Here is a 16,650-nt window from a genome sequence, read left to right as displayed (position 1 = left end):
CCCCTATCCAATTTAATAACAGGGTAGTGATTCCCAATTTGTTTTATCCAGTGCAAAAGACAACAATCACCATTCAAAAGGAAGTTCCTGGGATAGATACTGGAATTCCAGGCATATTCAACATCAGCCAAATATTACAGGTTCCTTAGAAGGTGCACACACAAAAGAAATGGTTGGAGACTGCCTGCTTCACATGAATGCCTGAATAGGGAAGCTGTTTGATGCAGCTTCACAGTACAGCTAATCTTTATAGATATGTAGCTCCTCACATGAGACAACTACTAATGTGAATGCTTCTGACCATCTGGGGTTTTCTGTTTTAATTGCTTGTAGCAACTTTTATGCAACTGTGCAGAAGACAGGTTTGAATTTCTTATCAAGCTCTGAAGGGTAAAAGATAAATTATCATGATTCAATGCAAATCATTTTATTTGCCTGATAACCAGATACGCTACCTTTTCAAAAACCAGCTTAAGCAACAAGACTATTTAATAAAATATACTAGTTTTTTTGTGTTAAACATACTTACACCAAAATGGTTTTCACTGGTCTGCTGTAAACTACATAAAGGAATCACCTGACAAGATCAGAAATGCAGTATAGGGAAGAGGGGGGTAAAACGAAAATATTTGGGAAGACAGCTTAAACCATGTTTAGTCTGACCAAAGTCCTCCATCTGTCTTTCAACATTACATTAGTCCGATGATTGAAGTCATAATGTAGAAGAATTTTAGTCCACTTTCCTACTCCAAACTCCTGTACACCCTTTTTCAATTTCTCATCTTCTTCCCAACTCCATCGCTTTAAAAAACAAAACAAAACAAAACATTGTGATACTCAGATATGCACAACACACTTCAAAATATTTTCCTCTACTGTTGAGCTAACAAGCTGTGAAGGAAACCTTCAGTTCTTACCATTATGATTTTTTAGGACTGAAGGAGTTAAATCTTCTGCATACTTGTAGCCTACAGAAGTGTAGCATTTCAGGAATTGTTCCCACTAGGGACAAGGTCAATAAATCCAATGTTTTTATGGAAAAACTGTATTTAAATACGGGACTTTTTGATGGAAAGCTAATCTAGAAACTATTTTAGCAACCTTCAAATCTGTTTTTTTTTATAAAATGACTATCAGCCTAATGACCATCTCTAGCATGACTGATTTTTCTACATCATATTTTTAGAAGGCAGAAACTCCTTTGAGATAAAAATGTATATCTTCCAACCAATCAAGCAGGGCACAACATTCACTTGCCAACTGAAAATGACTTTCTGAATTCTATTTTTAGCTGCAAAATTGTAAAAATATATAGACCCATGTATGCAAGCTAACTAAAAAATAGTGCAATGATTAACAGAAGACACTGTTACAACATTCACTTTGCCTATGGGAGATTGAACAATGGCAACATTGAACAGAGTAACCACTCAGAGAGTTGTAAAAAGTCAACAGCCTTTTGAACATTCAGTGTTCTTTCATGTAAAATCTTCTATAAACATCCGTCACTATTGAAATGGGTATGTTCAGCTTGTTTGGAATTCTCAAAAGAGCTGCTTTGAGCTCTGAGATTATTTCAATAACAAAAATTGTGAAGAAAAGCAGCGTATCTACTTATTTTAGGGAGAACCTGAAATTGTCCATAATGAACACAGTATTTTAAGTCTGGGATTGCCGGCTTCCCAAACCTGCTAGGCCAAGACCCTCTCCTGCCAAGCTGTGATGTCACTTGTCAACTCTGGAAAGGAGTTTCTGCGCAAGTAGGGGCACCTTCATCTTCATGGAGGGCACAACAATCAATGGGTAGCTAAGATGGCTACATTCCAACCTCAAAGGCAGTATCTAAATAGCAATTTCTGGGAATCACAAGTTTGGAGAGTGATGTTGTGGGCTTCTCATAGGCATAGATTGGCCACTGTGACAGCATGAAGCTGGATTCAATGGGCCCTTCTAAGGACATGGTCTGCATTTTATAACCCTTCCCCCATTCATACCTGTCTCTTAAAACTTGTTGACAGAGATAAAGTATCTTCTTGACCATTTTCAGGATCATGTAGCTCCCTCTTGTCTAGTTCAGGTAACAAACAAAATAAATATTTTGAATCTTTCAATTACAATGTATTAATGGCCTAATACTCAGAAATTTTCTTAATACAAATTTATTGCAAAACAGTGGAAGATAATTTAAATAGCAGTTAATTCTGTGGGCACAGCTTTGTTGCTTCTTTAAGATAGTATGTACAACTACATCAACTAATAAGAGATAAGAACTAGGGTGACAAGAAAGCTTAGTTGTGTGGAGAGCCATATATGCACGGTTTACTTGCAATTTAGCAATAGCCCAGGGCAACCCAAAGTGACTTGCAACCAACTAACCAGACAGATAACACACACTAAAACCAAGTGGTATAAAGAAAAACAAACATCCTACCCACTTCTAAAAGGCAACAGATTAACAGGCCAAAGGCCTGGTTATAGGGGAAGATTTTTGCCTGGCACCTAAAGATATATGATGGGGCCAGGTGAGCCTCCCTGGGGAGAGCATTCCACAAGTGGGGAGACACCACAGAAAAGGCCTGTTTTTGTGTTGCCACCCTTCGAATCTCTCGTGAAGCGGGTACATAAATAAGTGCCTCAGATGATGATTGAAGAGTCTCGGTTGGTTCATATGGAGGCAGGTGGTCCTTGAGGTATTCTAGTCCTGAGCCATTTAAGGCTTTATAGGTCAAAACCATCACTTTGAATTAGCTCTGGAAACAAACTGGCAGCCAGTTCAGTTGGGCCAGGATCGATGTAATATGCTCAAACTGTCTTGCCCCAGTAAGCAACCTGGCCACTGAACTGTGCACCTGCTGAGGTTTCTGAAGAATCTTCAGAGGCAGTCCCACTTACAACGGATTGCAGTAATCTATCCTAGAGGTTACCAGAGCATAACTACAGAAATTAGACTCTCCCTGTTCAGTCAGGGAGGCAGCTGGGCCACCACCTGAAGCTGATGGAAGACACCACTGAGGCTACCTGAGCATCAAGTGACAGAAAAGGATCCAGAAATACCCCCAATCTACATACCTACACCCTCAGAAGGAGTACATAGCCCCATCAAAAGCAGGCAATCTCCCATCCGTCTAGTCTAGGGAACCACCCACTAACAGTTCCTCAGTCTTATCTGGATTGAGCTTCAGCTTGTTGGCTCTCATCCAGTCCATTACCAAGGCAAGGCAGTGGTCCAGCACTTGAACTGCCACACCTGCAGATGCGTGTCAGCAGCATATTGCTGACAACGTACAGTCATACCTCGGGTTGCGAACGCCGCGGGTTGTGAATGTGCCTCCCACACGGATCACGTTTGCAACCTGAGGTATGACTGTACTCCAAACCCCCAGATAACCCCACCCAGCGATTTCATGTAGATGTTAAACAACATCCAAGTAGGACCAGAACCACGGTAAGTTCTAAATAGTTGGTACAAAAAATAGTTTAAGGCTGTGATCCAGGTATGCATGCACAGTAATTTTAAGCAGTTTTCTTGTATTAAAAAACTTATAGCAGTATTTCAATTATTTATCCACCAAAATTAAAATGGAGTTCATATATACTGAAAGGATTGCAGCACTTACTTTGAAGAGCACTTCCTTTTCTCCTTATTTTTCTCTGGGGAGTCTGTAGTTGCCATGAATCCCAAGGTACTTGACTAACTAATGAACAAGTTTGTCTATTTGAGCTATAAAGGAATGAAACATACATAAATTTCAAGCCTTGATACTTAACTATTTTGAATTCATGCTAGAAGATATTTTTCCAGTGGTTTTTCTTTGCTAGATGGAGTTTATTTGAGGGAAGCGTGAGATCAGAATTAAGAACAAAATCAATATAACTTTGGCCACATTCCACAAAGCTTAGTGCCTCATGCTGCAAAATACATTCCCCCAAACATAGGCAGTGATGAAGTGGATGTCCAAATAATATTTTGCTTTGTATCAAATTAGGATACTCTACCAACATTTTATCCTGCATATAGAAAATCTGTCACCATCTCTCTCAAACTTCAGAATCCTCTTTGATATAAGTAAACTTCTATAACACTATATTTCAGCTGCATTCATCATATTATACAGGGACATGTGATGCTGTGGAAGTAAATACTGTACCCAATTTTACTACTCCTGGGTAGGAATCTGGGTTTTAAAGTTCTATGTTTGACCAATACTGCTACTTTTACCATTCTGTAGTGCCTTAACATCTTCAGCCATGCTGCCTGATGCTGACTCTCCCTGCATCTACCCCACCCCAGGTCTATTTCAGAAAGCTCCCAGGCTAGGGTTCCAAGGAAAGTTGCATCACTGCCAACCACTCTTGGGTGCAACACCATCCTGGGTAATGGGGAAAAGTGAATAAGAAGGACAGATTGATATAGTTATTGTGGGGCACCTCCAATTTACAGCGCCCATTGGCAGAGCAAGAAAAAGCTTCTCTCAGTGTAGTTGTATTTATAAACATGAACACATACAATGCTTTTGAGATGGAGATGCTATACAGAAACCCTAATGGCTTACTAGAGAGCTAGTGATTTTCCAACTTATGCCTCTACTTGCTAAATTTTACTATGATAAAAACATGACAAAATGTAGTCTGGAGCCAAGGAAAATATGGTTTCACACAAACAAAAAGAGACTGACTCTTCAGGAATAAATCCCTCTTGCACCTACAGTACCCTTGCTATAATAAAGCTGTAGTAACAAGAACCAGGTTCAATATGTACTTACTTTAAAGTGATACTAACCTTTGTTTGGTTTCCAAAAAGCTTTCTTTCTTTGATTCAGTTACACTGTTACACTGCAATTGTAACATTATTTTTCCTGAACTTCTAGCTTCCACTTCTTTCATAGCTTCCTGTAAAACAGAGCAGAAATGCCACTCTAATTAACCAGCAACAAAAAGTAGTGCATTGTTCTTAGAAATACTATATCCATTTCTTGGGGGGTGGGGGGAGTAAAACTACACTACAATGTTAAGAACAAATTTCAGTGATTAACGTTCACTCATCTACAACTTAAATGACAGGTACAGTGGACCCTCTGGATACGAATTAAATTTGTTCTGGGGGTCCATCCGCAACCCGAAAAGTCCGCAGGCAGAGGCGTCACTTCTGTGCACATGCATGGCGTGATTGAGCGTTTCTGTGCATGCGGCATGTATACTTCTGGGTTTGCTGCATTCATAACCCGAAAGTTAAGTATCCAGAGTGGTATGTAACTAGAGGGTCCACTGTACACATAAATTGGAATTTTTCAAACCAGGTTTATATTTTGCTTTGTCTTTAAAAGAGGTAAACCATTCCCCCCCCCCCCTGTTTTTAGTATTTGTTTAATTTTCCATAAAGTGATATTCATGTGAAGTGAGATTTCCCATTGCTTCAACATACCTGCATTAGAAAATCAGATTTTTCACTCAAGAAAATACTGATGTATGATTTGATGTTCTGAATCAAAAGACTGAAACTGAAATTTAGGAGAAATGGATGATATGGATCTTTCTGTTTTACTATTGCAGCCAGCTTCATTCGCAAAGGCTAAATGCAAATAAATCAAAAAATCAAAAATTAATATATATATGATCAGGGTTACATTGTATTGTATCTTACTAAGGATATGCACCTTTATAAACAGCTGTAGTATGTTATTTCTGCCTTCTAGGAGCCAAGATTCAAGAAGTTCAGTACAGGTGGGTTCAGTCCATTTGTTATCCTGGTACAAATCACATCACTGCTGCACAAATTACCCTTCTTTTATCTAGCATTTTCAATCTAAAAGAATATTTTGCTCTATAGACTTGTTTGCTAAGAATAAATTTTCAATACTTCTCCATATAGTTACAGATGGCAAAATGCAGAGTGGCTATCCTATTCAATATAGGGAACTTGATTCTCATTAGTCAAGATCTTTGATGAGCAAGAGCAATGTCTTCTTGTCAGCAGCTTGGCTTGGGAAAATATGGAACCCTCCCCTGCATGCTTTCTGCCATGCAGATGAGGGGAAAGGAGCAAGGATGAAGCAAATCTGCCTTGCTTATTTTGAAGTTACTACTACTACTACTACTACTACTACTACTACTACTTTTATTTATATGCTGTCCATCTGACTGGGTTTCCCCAGCCACTCTGGGTGGCTTCCAAAGAATTATAAAACCACAGTAAAACATCAAACATTAAAAACTCCTAGGCATTTTCTGATTTTCTCCTTAATTTTAACTGATTTTATTTTTTGTATCTCTTTTGTAACCCTATTCTACACAGTAATGCAATATATAATTTGACAAACAAGCAATTAGCGTGGTAAATTTGCATGTTGCTCATTTATAGGCATCTGCTACTTTTTAAATTTGTTCCAGACCAAACTGTCTGGAGTAATCAAGCTTCTGAACTCAAAAATATTGAAAATTCAGTATTACCTCATTTGAGAGAGATTCCGGAAATATTCTTTCAAGGACTTCTGCAGACTCCGTAAAATATCCTTTCTCCATATACACTGCTACAGCCTACAAAGAAAGAATACATTCTGGATTGATTAAGAGGTGTCACAATTACACAAAAATTTGTAATACTGTATGGGAGCAAAGCTACTTTTGCAGCTGAATGTTACATGACCGATCTTTGTTAATGGTCTTTCCTAAGACTCAGTCCTATGGTCTTGCTTGGACTCAATGATAGTCCATGAAGAAATTCAAATGAGTGATGCTCTGACTTATTTCCATGGCACATTCAAGCAAATATGGCTGCATGGATCTACAGACAGACCTGAATCTGAATTAACCGCTTGATGTCTTCATGCAGCTTATCTTGTTTGCTTTGTGTTTTTAAAAATGAAGTCCAGATTAACAGGGCTTTTTCCAGTGGTGAAGAGTCTTCATCATCCCCCAAATGAAAACCTTAAAAAGGAAATAAATTGAGAAGGGCAAATAGTGTATTTCATAGAGTAAAGAAGACACACACAAAAAGGACACTAAAATTTACCAATCATCATATGCCTCCACAGCTGATGGTTTTAGGTGCCCCATGCCGTTTGTTAAGTCTCCTCGTTTGACCCTTACAGAATTAAATGTGTCCATCTTGATCAGTTTTTGTTCTATCAACCAGATACAGGGTAGTAAAGGCAATAGCTCAGGGCAGACCAGAGAGTCATGGAGGGGAAATTGCTGTGGTCTGTAGGAAATGTCTCCCCTTCTTCAGACTTCCTGATCACTTGGATGGGGATCTAGAGTGTTTTACCTGGTGTTGGGTAATCAGGACAGATGAGATATTCTTTTAGTTTGCTATCTGCTGCACTGTTCAGCAATCTCAGTGCCTGAGCTGACAGAGAAGATATTAGAGGTGGTGTTGAAGACTCTTATACCATTAGTTCTGGGGGAATTCAACATCCACACCGAGGCTGTTAATTCTGGCATGGCTCAGCTTCTTGGCATGAATAATATTGTCACTGCAGACACCCAGCCAAAGAGTTTGAATGGAACTGCTCTGTCAAACTAGGAAGGCCCCCTCTTGGATATTCTCAGGACCCATGCATTTGAGATTGAGATACAAAGAACCATGACTTCAAGAAGATGGAAAGAAATAGAAGAGTATTCAGGGTACAGCTTCTCATTTGGCACCAGGTGGCATCTTGAAGTGGTAGCACATTATTTGCTGCTTCTGAGTGGCTCCAAAGCTCAGAACAAAGGCAGACAAATGTAGTCTCAGGGAACAAGCAGAATCCTTCTCTCAGGCCAGACTTTAGACATGGTCAAGAGCAGGGGTCAGCAACCTTCTTCAGCCGTGGGCCGGTCCACCATCCCTCAGACCATGTGGTGGGCCGGACTATATATTTTTTTTGGGGGGGGGGAAACGAACGAATTCCTATGCCCCACAAATAACCCAGAGATGCCTTTTAAATAAAAGGACACATTCTACTCATGTAAAAACACGCTGATTCCTGGACTGTCCATGGATTGAGAAGGTGATTGGGCCGCATCCGGCCCCTGGGCCTTAGATTGCCTACCCCTGGTCAAGAGCAACAACAGCTTCTTATTGCTTTTAACTTTCCCCAGTGACTTGTGCAAGGGATCACAAATAACAGCTTTCTATCAAGACCAAACAAAACTTTTAGACGCCATTCATGACTGTCCTTTGCTATCTGAGTCTCATCCTTTCCAACCCTATGTTCCAGTTTAGACTGTAAGCTCCTGAAAACAGCAACTTTTGTTGCTTTGTTATGCCACTCTGTGAAGCACTGCATGCATTGTTGGCACTAAACAAAATAAGCCTCGTTTGATTTATCCGTACAGGTAACTTACAACTTATGCACATTTAACTTGTGCACAATCAGCTTTATGCACTAGGCTTTTAAAAAACAAAACAAAACAAAACACAACAACATTAAAAGCGGGTGGAAGTCAGGAAAAAAATTTTTTGGCAATCCCACCCACCATTGAACCCAATATGTTTTGACTATACACTACTTTGACCTTAGGTGCTATCCTCAGAATGTAACCCCAGTGTAAGTTGGGGTTGTAAAGTAATATTGTAAATATTGTAAAGGAATTACAATGCAAACTGAAGAAATTTAGCAGAATATTTACCAAGTGATTTTCCTTCTGCGATATATGCCAACAGCTGACAAAGGCACACTGTTTTCATTTGATGAGTTTCTATTTGATTTAGTCCTTTGATAATAGCTGGAGAAAGAAAGAGCATACATGATTAGATGAATTTTGTTCCTATAGTGCCACTGTGTGGTTATCAGTATCAGGAACCTTTTCTGTATCTTAAGCACAGTTACTTGAAATGAAGCTGTGCTGAAATCAATGGCACTATCTTTCAAATAATATTATTTAGGACTGGAGCATTCAAGGGCAACTTTTATTTAGTGGCTTACACTGATGCACTCATTCTAAAATATGACTAGTCAATCTGTCAATGAGTTTCATATTTGCATGCAATTAAACAACAATAAGTTTTAGAGTTAGGGACGCAGGTGGCGCTGTGGGTTAAAGCCTCAGCGCCTAGGACTTGCCGATCGAAAGGTCGGCGGTTCGAATCCCTGTGGCGGGGTGCGCTCCCGCTGCTCGGTCCCAGCGCCTGCCAACCTAGCAGTTCGAAAGCACCTCCGGGTGCAAGTAGATAAATAGGGACCGCTTACCAGCGGGAAGGTAAACGGCGTTTCCGTGTGCGGCTCTGGCTCGCCAGAGCAGCGATGTCACGCTGGCCACGTGACCCGGAAGTGTCTCCGGACAGCGCTGGCCCCTGGCCTCTTAAGTGAGATGGGCGCACAACCCCAGAGTCTGTCAAGACTGGCCCGTACGGGCAGGGGTACCTTTACCTTTACCTTTACCTTTACCTTAAGTTTTAGAGTTATTTTGACCATAGAGGGAGCCAGAGATCAAGAGATTTTCGGGCCAATTTTCAGCATAAATAAATTTCAGGACACTTTTAGGTTGAATGGTGGTAACAATCCAATTCCCCCCCCCCCCCCCAATGTGACAGTCTGAAGTACAGTGGTACCTCTGGTTACGTACTTAATTCATTCCAGAGGTCCGTACTTAACCTGAAACTGTTCTTAACCTGAAGCACCACTTTAGCTAATGGGGCCTCCCGCTGCTGCCATGCCGCCGGAACACGATTTATGTTTTCATCAAGAAGCAAGGTTCTTAACCCGAGGTACTATTTCTGGGTTAGGGGAATCTTTAACCTGAAGCGTATGTAAGCTGAAACGTATGTAACCCGAGGTACCACTGTAGTTACTTAAGTCATAAATGCATTGTGTCTTTGTAAATTTGTCTTAGAAATAATGCAGCACATAACAGCAAACATGATACAATTGCTCAACAGTTTGATACCGTATTTTTAGTGTTCATTAATTATTTGACTAGGTCATCTCAGGCAGAACATACTAATCTGCCAAGTTAAGCTAAGAGGAAAGCTTTGGTTTCTCTACTGTAGTTATTACATCAAGGAAAAGCATTCCCTTATAAGTTCCTGTTCTAAAACCACTGGAATTGTTTTTTTTTTGGACTGCTTTTAACTTGTGTTTTTAAATTTGGGAGTTTTGTTGTTGTTGTTTAAATTAAGGGAGATGGGTTGTGCCTGGGAAGAGAGGAGCTGGGAAGAGCCGGCTCTGGGCTACAGAGCTGCCATGATAACCAGAGGCCCAACACGTCAACCAGCCAATGCAGGTGGCAGGCCACACTCTGGACCTTGTTTTCTCAACTGGGCAGGAAGAATCACTTCCTGTTGAGATTGAGGCTTTCAGCACCTTTCCCCTTCTGCAAAGGTGGGGGCCCTGGGAAGGAAGGAAGGAAGGAAGGAAGGAAGCTAGCTAGCTAGCTAGCTGTAATAGAACCAGAGTGGTATAATGGGTTGAGTGTCCTTCAGCAGGGATACCCAAGGTTTTATTTTACAGTGGTACCTTGAGTTAAGTACTTAATTCGTTCCGGAAGTCCATTCTTAACCTGAAACTGTTCTTAACCTGAAGCACCACTTTAGCTAATGGGGCCTCCTGCTACTGCCGTGGCGCCGTTGCACGATTTCTGTTCTCATCCTGAAGCAAAGTTCTTAACCTGAGGTACTATTTCTGGATTAGCGGAGTCTGTAACCTGAAGCGTATGTAAACCCGAGGTACCACTGTATTTCAGAGGGACCTTGGGACAGTTGCTATTTCTCAGCCTAACCTTCCACATAAAATTCGATAAAATTGGAAAACTTCCTTTAATACCCTGCGCTTGTGATAACAAATTTAACGCTAAATAACCTTTTCTCTCACAGGAAATTCCTCAGGAGTCTGAATTTCTCCAGGGCAATTGGTGGGATGCGGAAAGTTTCATTAGGTACTGCTACAGATGTGTTGGTTGCATTTAGAATGTGGCCAGCAAGCTGCAGCTTTACAGGGCTATCACATCTTGTACCTGTACCTGCAACATCTTGTACCTGTACCTGGGCTAACACTGCAACTGCTAAAAGTACAGGGACACCTTAAGGGAAAATAAAAGAGAGGCATGCTTGGAACCATTCATACTGGCTTTGCAGTTGCTATTTGTCCCTCCTAATAAACTAATATTCTCTCACACACACACTCTCTCCGTGTGTGTAGAATTTTTTCCCCCCAACGGAAGAGGCTATTGTTGCGCGGTCATTTGCGAGCGAGGTTTTTCTGCTAGCGCGAGGAAGGGGAGGAGAAGCTTCACTTTCTGTGTTTTCGAGGCAGAACCGGTCAAGCGGGCGGCGGCAGCTCCGCCCCCCCAGCAGCCCCCCTCCCCCCCCCGCCGGGCCAGTCACTCACTCAGCGCCTGGTCTCGGCTGTTCTCGAATTCCCTCCGGTTGCCCTGACAAAAATGGCGGCACTGGCAGCGGCAAGCGAAGTCCAGCATCCATCCGGCGGCGACCGCCTCCACCTGAGAGAAAGGAACCTGCGCCTCGTCACGCCCAGCCGGACCTGCCGCCGCGGGACTCGGTCGAGGAGGACGAACTGGGCCGGGAACCGTTAAACTCGCCTCAACGTCCATTTCCGAATCTGGCGCGCTCAAAACAAATACTTATAACTCCGCCCCCTTTCCGCACAACCGTCCCGCTACGTCACCGGCCCCATTCTGGCCACGCCTCTTCCCGCCGCCTCGCGGGCCATCTGGGAAGGAGTTCAGCTTCTTTCCGAGATATAGAAGGGGGGGGGGAGGATTACGCACATTGCTCACTTCCGGACTTCATTTAATGCTGCCCTCTTTTTCCGGGGCAGGATAATAACACAGAGAACCGTCCCTGACTCTCATGCCTCTTTTCTGTATTGCGAACAAACATTTTTTATGCTTTGTTTTGTGACCAAATGATATTTTCTCTTCCCTCGCCCTCTTTCTTTGCATGGCTACTGCATGTTTTTATTTGTAATTATCTGTCTTCCTTGAAGTTTAATCTATCTTTTATATTTAGTTTAAATTTTATTAATCTTTAATTGTTTTTTTTATGAACCCCCCCTGTTTTTAGCTGCTCCTTCTTTATCTGTAGGCCGCCTTGAGTCCTTGTCAGAGGAAAAGGCGAGATAAAAATAAAAATACGTAATAATAATGTTCGATGAAAGTGTTTTCAATGTGCCAGTTTGGCAGGTTTAGCCTTCTGGAGAGGCTGAACGATTAATGGGGAAAAGTAGATATTTCATCACATATCCCTTCTCCAGTTCCAAGGAACTGAGGGTGGCACACATCACTCTCACCCTCCCCTTTTATGCTCACCACAACCCTGTGAGATAGGCTAGGCTGAGAGATCAGGACTTGCATGAAATCACCTCTTGAACTTTGTGGCTAAGGATTTGAACCTTGGTCTGCACAGTCCTGGTCCGACACATAACCACTTCAGGGATGGGGAAAACCAGTGAAGCTCGGGTATCTGTTGAACTACAATTCCCATCATCCCTGACCATTGACCATGCTGGTGGGGGCTGATGGGAGTTGGAGGGCCACAGGTTAGCCGCTTCTGCAGTGAACCACTGGTATTGTTGACTATTTTAAGAAGGGTTGACTGTGTGGAAGATGCAGTCCTTAGTTCTTCAGAGTTTGGAAGAAGAATTGGCTTTTCAGCTCTTAAGAGTCAGGGATTCTTCCATTTTCTAAGCAGAAAAATGAAGATTACATCAGACATCTATGATAAGACTTCTGTAGCAGCCGTTCTACTAGACCCAGCCAACGTGACCAATGGTTAGGGGGTGATGGGAGTTGTAGTCCAACACCTAGAGGGCCACAGTTTCACCACCCTGCTCTAAAGAGAAGTTATAATGATGTGACTGGCAAGTGCACCCCTTTTGATATGTCATTTTTATATGTAGTCATCAGCAGACTGGGAGAATTCATTACATCCCATCAGAATGCGGCTTGATGGAAGAAGGACATGATCTCTCTAACTCCCACTCTTTCTGCAAAGAGATCCCTTGGGAGCTATAGGATTTAATAAAGCCTTTTCCTTTCATCAGCTGAAGAGTTCCTGAGGGTATAACTCAGCACACTGGGACTTGGGTTGCTTTTGATTACATAAAAGAACAGTATTCTTCATAGCGACTTGCTTAAATTGAAATGGGCATGACTGCATTCCAAGAAAGCTTGGTTCTAGTTGGTTTGCTACTAATTATTACCATTTGATTTAGTGCTGAGATCAGCTAGTTCTGATCATTTCCTGCCAAACTGAAACAGAATTGAACTGTTGTACATGCCACTGAATTATTGTGGAAAATTAGAGTGACTCTTTTCCTTGGTTCTCCCTACACTGTTTTAACTTTCAGGTGAGATAATTTTTCAGCTTTCCTGCACTGTTTTTCAGTATGGACCCCCCTCCTTTTACTATTTGGGTTGAATTAATAAAATCGTGCAAATTTTAATTGTGGGGTGGGGAGGTTGTGGGGAGACCACTGTATTGCCAGTCAAATAGGATCATGATAAGCAAACAAGCATCTTGCTATAATTCCACCTTCGTTTGCATTTTTTAAAGTTTCCATTAGGGTGATTATTTGAGATTAATTAGCAAAATTGTGCAAGATACATTTTAAAAAAAAGATTATTATCCTGCCCCAAATTTCTTTAAAACAAGTACAAGGAACTGAAAGACAAATATACTGTTGTGAGTTTGGGGTGGGGTGCGCTGTATGTCTGAGTTACTTCCAATTCCTGGAACCAGCTGGGATTCAAATTGCGGGAATAGCCGGGCAAGATTCTTGCTAATGGCCCATATATGGGTTGTTAAGGTAACAAAGGAATTGGCTCTGCCAGAGGACAAATGGGTGGGTCCCCCTCTTAAAAATGTCTTTTAGTTAGAAAGACAATGTCCAGAGTTGAGGTGTGTAACCTAGAAGCAAGGTTGCAGGGTGGGCAGCTGAGAGACAGAGCTGTGCCTGATCTTTGCTTGAATCCAAGGCTGTGGCTATGGGAGAAGCAAACATTTTTGGGGTGTTAATGTTGTGAGCCCCTTCATTGCAGGCTCAGGTTGTATATATGTGTAAATGAACCATACATCATAAAGACACTGCAGTATCTGCTGTCCCTCATTCCAAGGAAACCAAACCTTGGAAAAGTACGATTGGCCTGGTTTTAGAAACAATTCTCTCTATGCAACAAAGAATAGATAGCAGATGCCTGGGCAGAGCACATAAATAAAGTCTTTCCTGTTTTGATGACAGAAATCAGAGAAATACAAGAGTGGGTGAAAACAAAGATGCCATTAATTTTAACTTCAGTAAAGATGATAGGCCACACTGATTTAATGTAATTTAACTTATTATTGGGTTTTAAAGTGTATATATGCATATTACGACATTTGTAATCTAGAAGATGTAATAATGTTTGTATATAAAGGGGTGAACATTAATAGCCCATAACAGAAATGCTACATATGTAACAAATGATCTCAGAAGAGATCAAGCATATTTGGATTTGGTTGATTCTAGGAGAATATGAAATGAGAACAAGAAATATGGGTTTAGGAAGACATGAATATTCAATAACCATTTTGCACAATCCCCCTGGGAAATGTTTATGCCTTTTAGTGTTGAGAAATATTTAGTGACAGAAATATTTATGGGAGCTGAATTCTGGCATGCATGCATGCATGCATGTGTATCCATGGAAACTGTACAACAAATTCCTACCCTAGCTACTTATTCAAAACCATAATCAGATTTCCCATACCAATCACAGCTCAACAGTAGATCTGAATTTCATCAACCTGCAGTCATTCTACAGATAATCTGCTTAAGATAATTTTTAAATGGAAAAATTGCTACTTTTTAAAAACATTCTGGAATCCAAGATTGTACCCAACAGACACAGCAATCCTATTTCTGGGCTGCCACCAGCAGAGCTCTGCAGAGTATCTGCAGCCTGGGCACTCAATGGTGGTGGCAGCAGCTGAAGGTGGGGCAGGCAGATTAGGCAACATCTGGAAGGCCATTGGTTCTCCACTCCCTGACCTTCACCTATCAGCTGGATCATCCATGCAGAAGGTACCTTCTTTCTGGTACCATTTTCTATTGTTTCTTATGGACATGAATTTTAATTTCCCTTATTTTATCTCTAACTGTTGCCCATACAGTGAACTTGCTAAATCCAGAAAGGTGAAATATAGACTACTTGATTTTCGCATTACAAAAATGTTGTGTCTATATCTGTGCTGTGTGTGTGTCTATATCTGTGCTGTGTGTATATCTGTGCACACATTCTTTTCCCTGTGAATAATTTCACAATTCCAATATGCTAGTGGTTGGAAAATATATGGAAAATCCTTATTCTGAATCCTGAGTATTCCTTACACATTGTTTCTGGGTAAATCACATCAACATCTGGATGTGTGTCATGCAGCCTGTCCTGCAAACCCCTGAACTAGCTGGGTGCCCCAGGTGCAGACAAGATTATTCCCTTTGCTAATGTTGAAGAAGTAATCCACTGCCAGTCCGGTTTCTGGCCACTTCTCCTCTTTCATAGGCATAAACAGTCGGACTATGAGTTTTTCTTATCACAGAAAGGAGCTACTTCAACAGCCCATTCTGAGGCATCAAGTGGGATACAAAACAGAAGAAGTTCCCCAACCCCTTTGAGGGCTCTCCTGAACAAGGTAGAATGGTGTGTGTGCTTGTGTGCAGGGAGTGGCTTCTGGTGGAGGTGGAAATCAACAAAAAACAGACTTCTATTCTAAGACAGGTGAACTTAGGTAACTTTCCGTAACTTCTTTCCATGAGCATCCTTACATTAATTTATCTTAGGATTTAACCCTATGTGAAGAGACCTGTTTCATCTAGTTAGGTCAGTTCTCCAAAGCTCATATTAGCAAGCCACTCATGGGAAATTTGTAATATTGTTGGCTGTGTGGGACACTTTCTGTCCCCAAACCTCTAGGCTGGAGTTTTGAAACAGTCACAGAATCAATGGCTCTTATGCAGGAAAAAAAATTTACTGGTAATCTGATTATCCAGTCATTTCCAGACAGGTAACAAATAACATATTGATGTTTCAGCATGCTTCATTAGAATGAACATTTCATCATTATAATGCAAAGAGGATGTTTTTGTAATGGATCCAGCACTAAAAGCTTCAGTTTTCTTAAACCTGATTATTTTTATCCACTTGTTTTCTACAGGCCCACAGTTTTGTCCTGCATCCTCAGGGAACCATGATGGTAACTCAGGGATGTGGTCAGTCAGTCAATCATCCAATTACTTTATTTGAATCCATGAAATAGAAATGTAGCACTGCCAGAGTGATACGGTGTGAAATATAAAAAATGATTCAATATAAAACACAGTGAACATACACCAAAACTTCACACACAGAACCTGAATTTTGGTTGATTGATGATACTGGCAAAATAAACATACGGAGTAGTGGGAATTACTTGCTGGCCAATTTAAAACCCAACCTACTCCAGTTGATAAAATGGTAAGCACACCAGTTTATAAAAGGATAATTAATATGTTTGAAATTTTGCTCTTTGATTACTTTGTAAAACATTTATGTCATTAACAGAAAGTCTTCACTTTATAACAAAATTAGAATCACCCTGTGGAATGCCCTTCCATCGGACATCAAAGAGATAAACAATTATGCGACCTTCTGTAGACATCTGAAGGCAGCCCTGTATTGGGAGGCTTTTAATGTCTG

At 41.1% G+C, this 16,650-nt stretch overlaps 1 protein-coding gene across 1 annotated transcript; it reads right to left on the bottom strand.

The window, feature by feature from the left end:
- Positions 1-411: 411 nt before the first annotated feature.
- On the bottom strand, positions 412-11,651 carry TERF1 (telomeric repeat binding factor 1). Its single transcript, XM_079983165.1, has 9 exons — positions 11,307-11,651; positions 8,611-8,706; positions 6,794-6,924; positions 6,448-6,534; positions 5,423-5,569; positions 4,781-4,890; positions 3,618-3,721; positions 1,995-2,068; positions 412-801 (listed from the first exon to the last, which is right to left on the bottom strand). Exons 1-9 carry the CDS (start codon positions 11,527-11,529, stop codon positions 643-645), a joined length of 1,131 nt encoding a protein of 376 aa, XP_079839291.1. The 5' UTR covers positions 11,530-11,651; the 3' UTR covers positions 412-642.
- Between the last annotated feature and the right edge of the window lie 4,999 nt (positions 11,652-16,650).

The sequence above is a fragment of the Podarcis cretensis genome (genome assembly GCF_951804945.1).
Source record: "Podarcis cretensis genome assembly, chromosome: 7".
In the NCBI taxonomy this organism is placed as follows: domain Eukaryota; kingdom Metazoa; phylum Chordata; class Lepidosauria; order Squamata; family Lacertidae; genus Podarcis; species Podarcis cretensis.
Note: the sequence above shows the minus strand (reverse complement) of the source record. Positions and strands in the feature narration are given on the sequence as shown.

Bases quoted from the DNA above. Each gene is read 5' to 3' on its own strand.
- TERF1 (XM_079983165.1), bottom strand. From the start codon at position 11,529: ATGGACGTTGAGGCGAGTTTAACGGTTCCCGGCCCAGTTCGTCCTCCT. The intron at 8,707-11,306 runs GTGAGTGACTGG...TTCTTTCTCCAG, and splicing joins CAGCCGAGACCAGGCGCTGA to CTATTATCAAAGGACTAAAT. The intron at 6,925-8,610 runs GTAAATATTCTG...TTCCTTTTTAAG, and splicing joins CGCAGAAGGAAAATCACTTG to GTTTTCATTTGGGGGATGAT.